The 12,373-nt window shown below is 46.6% G+C and overlaps 1 protein-coding gene across 2 annotated transcripts in view; it reads left to right on the top strand.

Annotated features, from left to right (window-relative positions):
• The window catches only part of LOC148141064 (proteasome subunit beta type-8-like), a 36,732-nt gene extending 26,669 nt beyond the window's left edge, over positions 1-10,063 (top strand). Inside the window, exons 3-6 of one of the 2 annotated variants that reach the window (XM_087979760.1) lie at positions 1,279-1,390; positions 1,638-1,767; positions 2,364-2,568; positions 9,817-10,063. In XM_087979760.1, the coding sequence (XP_087835886.1) occupies positions 1,287-1,390; positions 1,638-1,767; positions 2,364-2,568; positions 9,817-9,905 (528 nt within the window). In that variant the 5' untranslated portion in view covers positions 1,279-1,286 and the 3' untranslated portion in view covers positions 9,906-10,063. Of the gene's footprint in view, positions 1-1,278; positions 1,391-1,637; positions 1,768-2,363; positions 2,569-9,816 lie in introns of those variants that run through there. The other variant, XM_087979759.1, reaches the window with a different exon arrangement.
• Positions 10,064-12,373: the final 2,310 nt, after the last annotated feature.

Here is a 12,373-nt window from a genome sequence, read left to right as displayed (position 1 = left end):
TGTTACGGTTGGAGGGGTGGGATCTGAGGGTGGAAGGGCGGGATGTGGACAAGATGCGTTGGAGGGCATCTTTAACCACATGGGAAGGGAAATTGCGGTCTCTAAAGAAGGAGGCCATCTGGTGTGTTCTGTGGTGGAACTGGTCCTCCTGGGAGCAGATACGGTGGAAGCGGAGGAATTGGGAATACGGGGTGGCATTTTTGCAAGAGGTAGGGTGGGAAGAGGTGTAATCCAGGTAGCTGTGGGAGTTGGTGGGTTTGTAAAAAATGTCAGTGTCAAGTCGGTCGTCATTAATGGAGATGGAGAGGTCCAGGAAGGGGAGGGAGGTGTCAGAGATGGTCCAGGTAAATTTAAGGTCAGGGTGGAATGTGTTGGTGAAGTTGATGAATTGCTCAACCTCCTCGCGGGAGCACGAGGTGGCGCCAATGCAGTCATCAATGTAGCGGAGGAAGAGGTGGGGAGTGGTGCTGGTGTAATTACGGAAGATCGACTGTTCTTCGTAGCCAACAAAGAGACAGGCATAGCTGGGGCCCATACGTGTGCCCATGGCTACCCCTTTGGTTTGGAGGAAGTGGGAGGATTCAAAGGAGAAATTGTTAAGGGTGAGGACCAGTTCGGCCAAACGAATGAGAGTATCGGTGGAGGGGTACTGTTGGGGACGTCGGGAGAGGAAAACACGGAGGGCTTGGAGGCCCTGGTCATGGTGGATGGAGGTGTAGAGGGATTGGATATCCATGGTGAAGATGAGGTGTTGGGGGCCGGGGAAACGGAAGTCTTGGACTTTTGCCCGAAACATCGATTTTACTGCTCGTTAGATGCTGCCTGAACTGCTGTGCTCTTCCAGCACCACTAATCCAGAATCTGTTAATAATTAAACCTACTGTGAATTTCTGAATTGCAGTTGGTCAGGTAAATTGCATTGGTACACATTTTGGGAAGGCTTGTGCAAAAGTAGAGCTTGATTATCGGCCACTCTTCCCAGTTAAACTGTGATAACCCATACATGTAGACACAGACATTTGTGCATGTGCAATGTAAGTGTGTATATGTTCAAACACAGACAGCTATACACGAGCGCACACACACACATATACTCATATGCACAGAGACAAGGACATACAAACAAACAGATGTAAAGATGTAAATGCACACATACATATATCATACACATTTTCACATCAAAACAGGTAGATAAGCAGCTGCACACAAAGTTACAGAGATAAGATCATCTGAGGCACAAAGAGTATGATTGAAGTATCTCTGTGCTCTTTTATTTAGGCACTTAGATGTTCAAGAAGGTGATTGAGATAAACCCCTACCTGCTGGGTACAATGTCGGGCAGTGCTGCAGACTGTGTCTTCTGGGAGAGAATGTTGGCCAAACAGTGCAGGTAATCATCCAGTTCAGAAAAGGCTCTTTGGCCCATTGAGTCTGTCCCAATAAATAACTCCCTGAGTCTACTTGTCCTACATGAGAACATGCTGAGCTGTTCAGTGAATGGGAGATATCACAATCTAAGATCATGAGTTTAAACTGCTTACATGACTAGATTAAATACGCCAGTACACAAATAATGCCAGATGAATGTCATTCAAACATGTCATCACTTTGTCTCACTGTAATTCTCTGTTTTGCAGGATTTACAAATTACGGAACAAGAAACGTATCTCAGTGTCTGCTGCATCCAAACTGTTGGCTAACATGGTGTCTGAGTATAAAGGCATGGGGCTCTCGATGGGAACCATGATCTGTGGCTGGGATGAGAAGGTGAGTCGCAGCAGGGAGGGATGGGGAAGGAATGAGGGGCAGGGTGTGAGCAGCAGGAATGGAGGGAGGAGGCAGAGAGGGACAGAATGGTATGAGGAGCATGGAGGGTAAGTATGGATGGGAGTGAGGTGCAGACTATTTAGGACCTGGAATTGTGGGTACAGGAGTTGGGGTGTGCAAGTGAGGGGGACAGAGTGAAGGATAGGGAGCGAAGGGGCAGGAAGTGAGTTCCACAGTCTCCCCCACTCTTTAGTGTTCGGATTTCTTAGTGACTGTCTTATACTGATGATCTTTAGTTACCTTCCTCCGCAGGAGAGGAAACCTTTCCACTTCGGGAAAACTCTCTCCTCATTTCAAAGTAGGCCACTGGTTCAGCCATCTCTCTGTGAGGGAGAAGGGACCCGATCTGTCAGTCCTTTCCTGGTCTGTACACTCCACGTTTCTGGTCTCATCCTTATAAATACCACAGGGACAGGGATTGGCATTGTCACAACCAAGGCCAGAGGAGGGTACGGAGCTCACACCATGGTTGTCAGTGGCTAAGCAGCAACTTGAATATAGCCTGACAGTTTTATCATTCTGTATTCCTTCTCTAGGGCCCAGGTCTTTACTATGTGGGTGATAACGGGATGAGACTCTCTGGCAGCATGTTCTCCACGGGCTCAGGCAGCAGTTACGCATACGGTGTTATGGACAGCGGATATCGATATGACCTGTCGGTGAAGGAGGCCTATGATTTGGCGCAGCGTGCCATCTATCATGCCACCCACCGCGATGCGTACTCTGGAGGCACAGTTAACAGTGAGTGCAATCATCCGGCACTAAATGTGTGGCCGATTACTGTATAACGTGGATCGATGGGAGGTTATTCACTTTGGTAACAAAAATGAGAAAGCGGGTTATTATCAGATTTGGAAAGGCAGTCGCTGAAAATTAGCATGCAGGTGCGGCGGTGATGAAGAAGGCCAACAGTATGTTAGTTTTCATAGCAAGAGGATTCGAGTCCAGGCACAGGGATGTCTTACTGCAATTGCACTGAGTCTTGGTGAGGCGACACCTGGAGTATTGTGTGCAGTTTTGGTCTCCTTATCTGAAGAAGGATGTTCTGGCTAAGGAGGGAGTGCAATAAAGGTTTACCAGTATCAGGAGAGATTGGATTGGTTAGAACTATATTTACTGGAGTTTAGAAGAGGCAGGAGGGATCAGACAGGGTAAACACAGGAAGGATGTTTCCAATGACCAGCGCATCCAGAACTGGGATCACCATCTGAGGTTTAAGGGTCGGCCATTCAGGACCAGGCTGAGGAGAAATTTCTTCACCCAGAAAGTGGTGAGCCCATGGAATTGGTTGAGGCCAAAATATTAAATGTTTTGAATGAGTTCTGAGGGCTAAAAGGACCAGGAGATTGAGTTGGATAACCAACCATTGAATGGAGAAAGCACGGTTGAAGGGCCTATTTTCTCTGTTTCTAAATCTGTGCGCATGGATCTCACAAGGATTCTGGGTAATCCAAGATGGAGGACGGGAAAACTTTCTGGCTGTAAGAGCTGCTCCTTTTTTGGGGGTATTTTATGTATTGGAGGTGATTTCCTCGAATTCCAAGAGCAGCAATTACTCTTTTATGTGCTGTTGCATTGTTTTGGAACTTTGGAAAAAAAAGTCAAAACAACAGCAGTTTAAAAGGGAGAAGGGCAGACAAAGGAAGCACATGGTGAGGACAGTGCAGGCGAGAGAGAGAGAGAGAGAGAGAGAGAGAGAGAGAGAGAGAGAGAGAGAGAACACAGTTGAATTCGTGTATCGCTGGACATCGGAGTGCATCTGGGAAAATTAACAAACAGTGAAATTCACAATTAATCTTGGAGGACCTGTTGGGCGAAGTTCACAGCACAGAATCAGATACGTTAATTGTTGTTTTAAGTCTGTCCAAGAGAAAGGCTGCAGTCGTGAGTATAGTGGATTCTTTCCTGATTATATATTTTTGGAGATAAGTTTCTTGATTAAACTTAAAATATAAGCCATAGCCATTAACTTAACCTGGAGCAGTGTTTGTAGAGGAATAAGACGGTGTTATTTTCTGGGTCTGTAGATTGTGAAGGAGCAAAAATGGCCTTTACAGCGATATGTACTTCTTGTCAGATGTGGGAGTTTAAAGAGAGTTTAAGGGTTACTGCGGATTATATCTGTCATAAATGCTGTTGGATGCAAATCTTATCAGATTGAGTGGATCGGTTGGAGACACAGTTAGAAGCGATGAGGAATTTGCAACAGCAACAGTATGAGATGGATGGCAGTTATAGAAAGGGGGGAAAGTTTCAGATACAGTCACATAGATGGGTTAACTCCAGGAAGGGTAAGAGAGGTAGGCAGCTAGAGCAGGATATACCCTTTTGTGGATATACCCATTTCAAACAGGTATGCTGTTTTGGAAAATGTAGGGGGTGATGGATTCTCAGGGGAACGTAGCACGAATTGCCAAGTTTCTGGTATGGAGACTCTAATGCAACGAGGGGTACGTCGGGTTCCAAGAGATCAATTGTGTTAGGGGATTCTCTAGTTCGAGGTACAGACAGACGTTGCTGTGGCCAGCAGCGAAAAAGCAGAATGGTGTGTTGTTTCCCTGGTGCCAGGATCAAGGATGTCTCAGAGAGGGTGCAGAATGTTCTCATGGGGGAGAGGGGCCAGCAAGAGGTCATTGTCCACATTGGAACCAACGACATTGGAAGGGAAAAGGTTGAGATTCTGAAGGGAGATTACAGAGAGTGAGGCAGAAATTTAAAAAGGAGGTCCTCAAGGGTAGTAATATCTGGATTACTCCCAGTGCTATGAGCTAATGAGGGCAGGAATAGGAGGATAGAGCAGATGAATGCATGGCTGAGGAGCTGATGTATGGGAGAAGGATTCACATTTTTGGATCATTGGAACCTCTTTTGGGGTAGAAGTGACCTGTACAAGAAGGACGGATTGCACCTAAATTGGAAGGAGACTAATATACTGGCAGGGAAATTGGCTAGAGCTGCTTGGGAGGATTTTAACTAGTAAGGTGGGGGGGTGGGACCCAGGGATATAGTGAGGAAAGAGATCGATCTGAGACGGGTACAGCTGAGAACAGAAGTGAGTCAAACAGTCAGGGCAGGCAGGGACAAGGTAGGACTAATAAATTAAACTGCATTCATTTCAATGCAAGGGGCCTAACAGGGAAGGCAGATGAACTCAGGGCATGGTTAGGAACATGGGACTGGGATATCATAGCAATTACGGAAGCATGGCTCAGGGATGGGCAGGACTGGCAGCTTAATGTTCCAGGATACAAATGCTACAGGAAGGATAGAAAGGGAGGCAAAATAGAAAGGGAGGCAAAAGATGAGGGGGAGTGGTATTTTTGATAAGGGATAACATACAGCTGTGCTGAGGGAGGATATTCCCGGAAATACATCCAGGGAAGTTATTTGGGTGGAACTGAGAAATAAGAAAGGGATGATCACCTTATTGGGATTGTATTATAGACCCCCTAATAGTCAGAGGGAAATTGAGATACAAACTTGGAAGGAGATTTCAGCTATCTGTAAGAATAACAGGGTGGTTATGGTCGGGGATTTTAACTTTCCAAACATCGACAGGGACTGCCATAGTGTTAAAGGTTTAAATGGAGAGGAATTTCTTAAGTGCGTACAAGACAATTTTCTGATTCAGTATGTGGATGTACCTACTAGAGAAGGTGCAAAACTTGACCTACTCTTGGGAAATAAGGCAGGGCAGGTGACTGAGGTGTCAGTGGGGGAGCACTTTGGGGCCAGTGACCATAATCCAATTTGTTTTAAAATAGTGATGGAAAAGGATAGACCAGATCTAAAAGCTGAATTTCTAAATTGGAGAAAGGCCAATTTTGACAGTATTAGGCTAGAACTTTCAAAACCTGATTGGAGGCAGATGTTCGCAGGTAAAGGGACGGCTGGAAAATGGGAAGCCTTCAGGAATGAGGTAACAAGAATCCAGAGAAAGCATATTCCTGTCAGGGTGAAAGGGAAGGCTGATAACTATAGGTAATGCTGGATGACTAAAGAAATTGAGGGTATGGTTAAGAAAAAGAAGGAAGCATATGTCAGATACAGACAGGATAGATCGAGTGAATCCTTAGAAGAGTATAAAGGAAGTAGGAGTATACTTAAGAGGGAAATCAGGAGGGCAATACGGGGATATGAGATAGCTTTGGCAAATAGAATTAAGGAGAATCCAAAGGGCTTTTACAAATATATTAAGGACAAAAGGGTAACTAGGGAGAGAATAGGGCCCCTCAAAGATCAGCAAGGCGGGCTTTGTGTGGAGCCACAGAAAATGGGGGAGATATTAAATGAATATTTTGCATCAGTATTTACTGTGGAAACGGATGTGGAAGATATAGACTGTAGGGAAATAGATGGTGACATCTTGTAAAATGTCCAGATTACAAAGGAGGAAGTGCTGGATGTCTTGAAATGGTTAAAGGTGGATAAATCCCGAGGAGCTGATCAGGTCTCCCCGAGAACTCTGTGGGAAGCTAGAGAAGTGATTGCTGGGCCTCTTGCTGAGATATTTGTATCATCGATAGTCACAGGTGAGGTGCCGGAAGACTGGAGGTTGGCAAACATGGTGCCACTGTTTAAGAAGGGCGGTAAAGACAAGCCAGGGAACTATAGACTAATGAGCCTGACCTCGGTGGTGGGCAAGTTGTTGGAGGGAATCTTGAGGGACAGGATGTACATGTATCTGGAAAGGCAAGGATGTGGTGGAGGCTGGTACAATTGCAACATTAAGAGGCATTTGGATGGGTATATGAATAGGAAGGGTTTGGAGGGATATGGGCCAGGTGCTGGCAGGTGGGACTAGATTGGGATGGGATATCTGGTCAGCATGGCCGGGTTGGACTGAAGGGTCTGTTTCCATGCTGTACATCTCTGTGACTCTATGACTCTAAATGACCTATCAAATTGTCCAGCTTCACAACTGTAATTAGGCAGCAGAATGGACACCAGCATTGGCCCATAATGTCAGGGGGTTGGGCAGTGCACTAACAGGACTCAAAAAGCGCTATGAGGGCTACAGTTAGAGAATTGCAACGCCAAGATGGCAACTCTCAAGGTGTGGGGGGGAAAGGTAGAAGAGACATGGATAAGCTGTGAGCTGGTAAGAAGATGATGCTGGAGCATCATTAAGGGAAAGAATGACAGTATTCCCTTTGATCAGAAAAACAGAACAATCAGTGTTTTACAAGGTGAGAAATATTCTAGGAGAAAGTGAGGTCTGCAGATGCTGGAGATCAGAGCTGAAAATGTGTTGCTGGAAAAGCGCAGCAGGCCAGGCAGCATCCAAGGAGCAGGAGAATCGACATTTCAGGCATGAGCCCTTCTTCAGGAATGAGGAAAGTGTGTCCAGCAGGCTAAGATAAAAGATAGGGAGGAGGGACTTGGGGGAGGGGCGTTGGAAATGCGATAGGTGGAAGGAGGTTAAGGTGAGGGTGATAGGCTGGAGTGGGGGTGGGGGCGGAGAGGTCAGGAAGAAGATTGCAGGTTAGGAAGGCGGTGCTGAGTTCGAGGGATTTGGCTGAGACAAGGTGGGGGAGGGGAAATGAGGAAACTGGAGAAATCTGAGTTCATCCCTTGTGGTTGGAGGGTTCCTAGGCAAAAGATGAGGCGCTCTTCCTCCAGCCGTCATGTTGCGATGGTCTGGCGATGGAGGAGTCCAAGGACCTGCATGTCCTTGGTGGAGTGGGAGGAGGAGTTAAGTGGTTGGGTTGGTTGGTCCGGGTGTCCCAGAGGTGTTCTCTGAAACGTTCCGCAAGTAGGCGGCCTGTCTCCCCGATATAGAGGAGGCCACATCGGGTGCAGCGGATGCAATAAATGATGTGTGTGGAGGTGCAGGTGAATTTGTGGCAGATATGGAAGGAACTTGCGCCCACACCTCGCCCCTTACTTCCCTCCAAGGCCCCAAAGGATCCTTCCATATCCGCCACAAATTCACCTGCACCTCCATACACATCATTTACTACATCCGCTGCACCCGATGTGGCCTCCTCTATATTGGGGAGACAGGCCGCCTACTTGCGGAGCGTATCAGAGAACACCTCTGGGACACCCGGACCAACCAACCCAACCACTCCGTGGCTCAACACTTCAACTCCCCCTCCCACTCCACCAAGGTCATGCAAGTCCTTGGACTCCTCCATCGCCAGACAATAGCAACACGACGGCTGGAGGAAGAGCGCCTCATCTTCCGCCTAGGAACCCTCCAACCACAAGGGATGAACGCAGACTTCTCCAGTTTCCTCATTTCCCCTCTTCCACCTTGTTTCAGTCCCAACCCTCGAACTCAGCACCACCTTCCTAACCTGCAATCTTCTTCCTGACCTCTCCGCCCCCACTCCACTCCGGCCTATCACCCTCACCTTAACCTCCTTCCACCTATCGCATTTCCAACGCCCCTCCCCCAAGTCCCTCCTCCCTAACTTTTATCTTAGCCTGCTTGGCACACTCTCCTCATTCTTGAAGAAGGGCTCATTCCCGAAACGTCGATTCTCCTGCTCCTTGGATGCTGCCTGACCTGCTGCGCTTTTCCAGCAACACATTTTCAGCAAGGTGAGAAATATGTAAGGGTCAATGTTGAACAAACTCTGGAGAGTTATTAGGTGTAATGGTTAATGTTTAATGGCCAGTGAAAGGAAATGTTGGTTAGAGATAGAGAAAGGACAAAAGCTCAGAGTGGGGCCACTAATGCAATACAGAATTGAAGAAAGGGTGATCTTTAACAGGGATATGGCAGACTCCATTTGATTAAGGTTACAAAGAGGAAAGGCTCTGATCCCACTAGTGCTGATATTCTGTATGCTGAAAAGTTGTGAGACAGAGAGATCAGGAGATTAATCTGTATGTAAATCATAGAGCAGCTTCAAGACATATACAATGGCTTTTTGTTTGTGTACGTATATGCGTGGTTACCCCTCAGTCCCATTCCCCTGTGTCCTTTACCTGAGAAACCTCTCCCCACAATTCTACTCCCTATTCCCTAGTCTCTTCTCTTGCTGAGGGACCTCTTATCCCCCTCAATCCTTCTCCCTGTGTCGTCTCTCTGAGGGACATGTTCACCTCTTCATCCCATTCCCCTGTGCCGTGTAAAATTTGTTTTATTTGGTAACAGACAATGCAGTCTGTCAGCTCACTGGAGAGATGAGTGTGTCAGAATTTGGTATTCAGGTAAAAAGTGCCCCTTTTGATCCCTGTTTTGAGGGAGTGTGCTGTAGCAGAGTTTCCCCTGGACTGAATCCTCAGTAAAACCAGAGCTTGAGAAATGCTGTTGCTGCTAAATATATGTGTCTGACTGAAGTGTCAGAGAGCACTCACTGTGTGGGAATTTACATTCATGATTGTGGTATTTTCAGCATTTCAAAGGCCTTTTTGAACCTATTTTGTTTTTGATGTAAATCCACTCAAACATCTGGCTATTAAAGCAGGGGCTTTCCCTTTGGGATTCTCCTTGTTCTTTCCCAATATTCATCCCCATCATGTTTTTAGAACCTTTCTTTTTTGATGGTGCTATCTCTGCCCTTCATCAAATAATAGAATAACTGCAGGCCAGACGGAGGCCATTTGGCTCATCACTGCTGTACTGGCACTCTGAAGGAGCAGTTTACTTTCTGTCATTCCCCTGTCTTTTCTCAAGAAAGTCTTGATTGAATCTACTTCCACCACACTCTCAGACAGTATATTCTGAACGCTTCACGTTGTAAATTATTTCCCCATATCTTTTGTTGACTTGTGGGATGTGGGTGTCACTAGTTGGGACAGCCTCAAACTGCCCTTGAGAAGGTGGTGGTCGGCTGTCTTATTGGAACCAATGTAGCCTCTCTGCTAAGGTCCTTTGCCTAATGTCTAAAATCTGTGCCCTCTGTTTCTCAGCCCCTCCACACGTATAAATCCCTGAAATTGCCTATTTCTCACCGTACCCAGCAAGTTTCTGGTTGACACTGTTTCCTGAAATTAGATTAGTACAATTAATGACATGTCTGCTTTGTTTCACAGTGTATCATATGCGAGAAAATGGCTGGATCAAAGTGTCTCAGGAAGATGTTGGTGTTCTGCACCATAAGTACGCTGCAGAGACCCTGTGAGCTACTTGAGACCCATTTGAAATCAAATCTCAGCCAAGACCAGCAACTGAAGCAACCAAACATTTCCATTGGACCAGTAGGCTGTGTGAATGGTTCACTAAAGTAAACTTAAACTTCAGCTTACTGGATAAATAAATACAACTTTTTTACAAACAGAATTAGTCTATACTGACAGTTTGTATGGTTTACAGTAAAATGGTAAAGTGTGGATGTTGACTATTGAACCTTTCTACCTGCACAATATTCAGGCCAAATGGAATCTAGAGTCACAGAGATGTACAGCATGGAAATAGACCGTTCGGTCCAACCCGTCCATGCCGACCAGATATCCCAACCCTATCTGGTCCAACCTGCCAGCACCTGGCCCATATCCCTCCAAACCCTTCCTATTCATATACCCATCCAAATGCCTCTTAAATGCTGTAATTGTACCAGCTTCCACCGCATCCTCTGGTAGCTCACTCCATACACGTACCACCCTCTGTGTAAAAAACGTTGCCCCTTAGGTCCCTTTTATACCTTTCCCCTCTCACCCCAAACCTATGCCCTCTAGTTCTGGACTCCTGACCCCAGGGAAAAGACTTTGTCTATTTACCCTATCCATGCCCCTTATGATTTTGTAAGCCTCTATAAGGTCACCCCTCAGCCTCCGACGCTCCAGGGAAAACAGCCCCAGCCTGTTCAGCCTCGCCCTATAGCTCAAATCCTCCAACCTTGGCAACATCCTTGTAAATCTTCTCTGAAACCTTTCAAGTTTCACAACATCTTTCCGATAGGAAGGAGACCAGAATTGCACATGATATTCCAACAGTGGCCTAACCAATGTCCTGTACAGCCGCAACATGACCTCCCAACTCCTGTACTCAATATTCTGACTTTAAGTAGAACATAGAACAGTACAGCACAGGAATAGACCCTTTGTGCAAACCATGATGCCATTCTACACTCATCCCTTCTGCCTACTATCCCCTGTCTGTTCATGTGCCTGTCTATATGCCACTTGAATTAACTGTTTTCCTTTCGAGAGAATGTGAACACTGAATAATCGGCTTAGATTTCCTGTATTGGGCTAAGTATCAATGTTAGATTAGATTAAATTCCCTACAGTGTGGAAACAGATCCTTCGGCCCAACCAGTCCACACTGACCCTCCGAAGAGTAACCCACCCAGACCCATTTCCCTCTAACTAATGCACCTAACACTACGGGCAATGTAGCATGGCCAATTCACCTATTTTTTGGACTGTGGGAGGAAACCGGAGCACCCGGAGAGAACCCACGCAGACACGGAGAGAATGTGCAAACTCCACACAGACAGTCACCTGGGGTCCTGGTGCTGTGAAGCAGCAGTGCTAACCACTGAGCCACCGTACTGCCATTTCATGGAATGTTTCCCTCATTCCGCATTGGCATCTTTTCCCATGCACCCTTCTGCCATTCACTTAATTAATTATGCACTCTGCCTCCACACCTCCACACTCACATAATTTTATAGTGACTGCTCACGGTGAAACTGCTCACTGATGCTGGGATGTTCCTGCATTCATGTCATACTTAAACCCCAGCTGCCAACCAATTCAACGTGACAACACTCAACCACAAATCTAAAGGAAGTGACCCAAAAAAGGGAAGTTAGCACTCTAGTTTGCAGGCAGGGACATGGAAGTCTTGGTAGACAGGATGGTGGAGAGGATGGATGTCCTCTTTTCTCAGACCTTGGCACTGAACTCAACCAGGAGAGAGTGAGGACTGCAGATGCTGGAGATCAGAGCTGAAAAATGTGTTGCTGGAAAAGCGCAGCAGGTCAGGCAGCACTAAAGGAGCAGGGCTTATGCCCAAAACGTCGATTCTCCTGCTCCTTTGATACTGCCTGACCTGCTGCGCTTTTCCAGCAACACATTTTTCAGCACTGAACTTGACCAGCTTGGTCTGAAGTAGCCACCCAGACAGTGCAGTGTCTGCACTCTGGAGGAACTCACAGCAATGATGCAGGAAAGTGAATGATCGTCCTCATTCTGTAAGGACAAGAGCCACTATCTTCTCCCTGCTACTTCATAATTACTCTAAATCTGCTACTGTACCCACCTCTGTCCAAGTCTCATGGTCTAACCCTCACAATATTGCCTTCAACATTTTCTCTCAGTGGTTCTTAACTGCCTCAACCCCCGAACAATTAAGCCTTTCTGCCCTCGTGCTTCTACCTCACAAACGTGACAACACCCTCACCACATTTCCTGCTCCTGGCACTAACAATAGTGCCAGCCATGGTCTGGGGTTTTTGGAGATTAATGCTGCAGTTCCTCTCTGGCTTGTTCACCACTCTTCCTTATGGCCTCCTTGTACCGTATCACCATCTGGACCCCTGCAATTCTGAAGGGGGCTGGCTCCTTGCTTGCATTGGAGAACAAGAGCTTTGTTTCTCCCAGCACCTGCTTCCTTCAACCACCCAAAAGGAAATCTTTTCCGTTC

Source organism: Chiloscyllium plagiosum, unplaced genomic scaffold (assembly GCF_037043375.1).
Source record: "Chiloscyllium plagiosum isolate Xiang-an unplaced genomic scaffold, Cpla_swu_hap1 HiC_scaffold_35, whole genome shotgun sequence".
Lineage (NCBI taxonomy): Eukaryota > Metazoa > Chordata > Chondrichthyes > Orectolobiformes > Hemiscylliidae > Chiloscyllium > Chiloscyllium plagiosum.
This window is presented reverse-complemented; position numbering and strand designations above follow the sequence as displayed.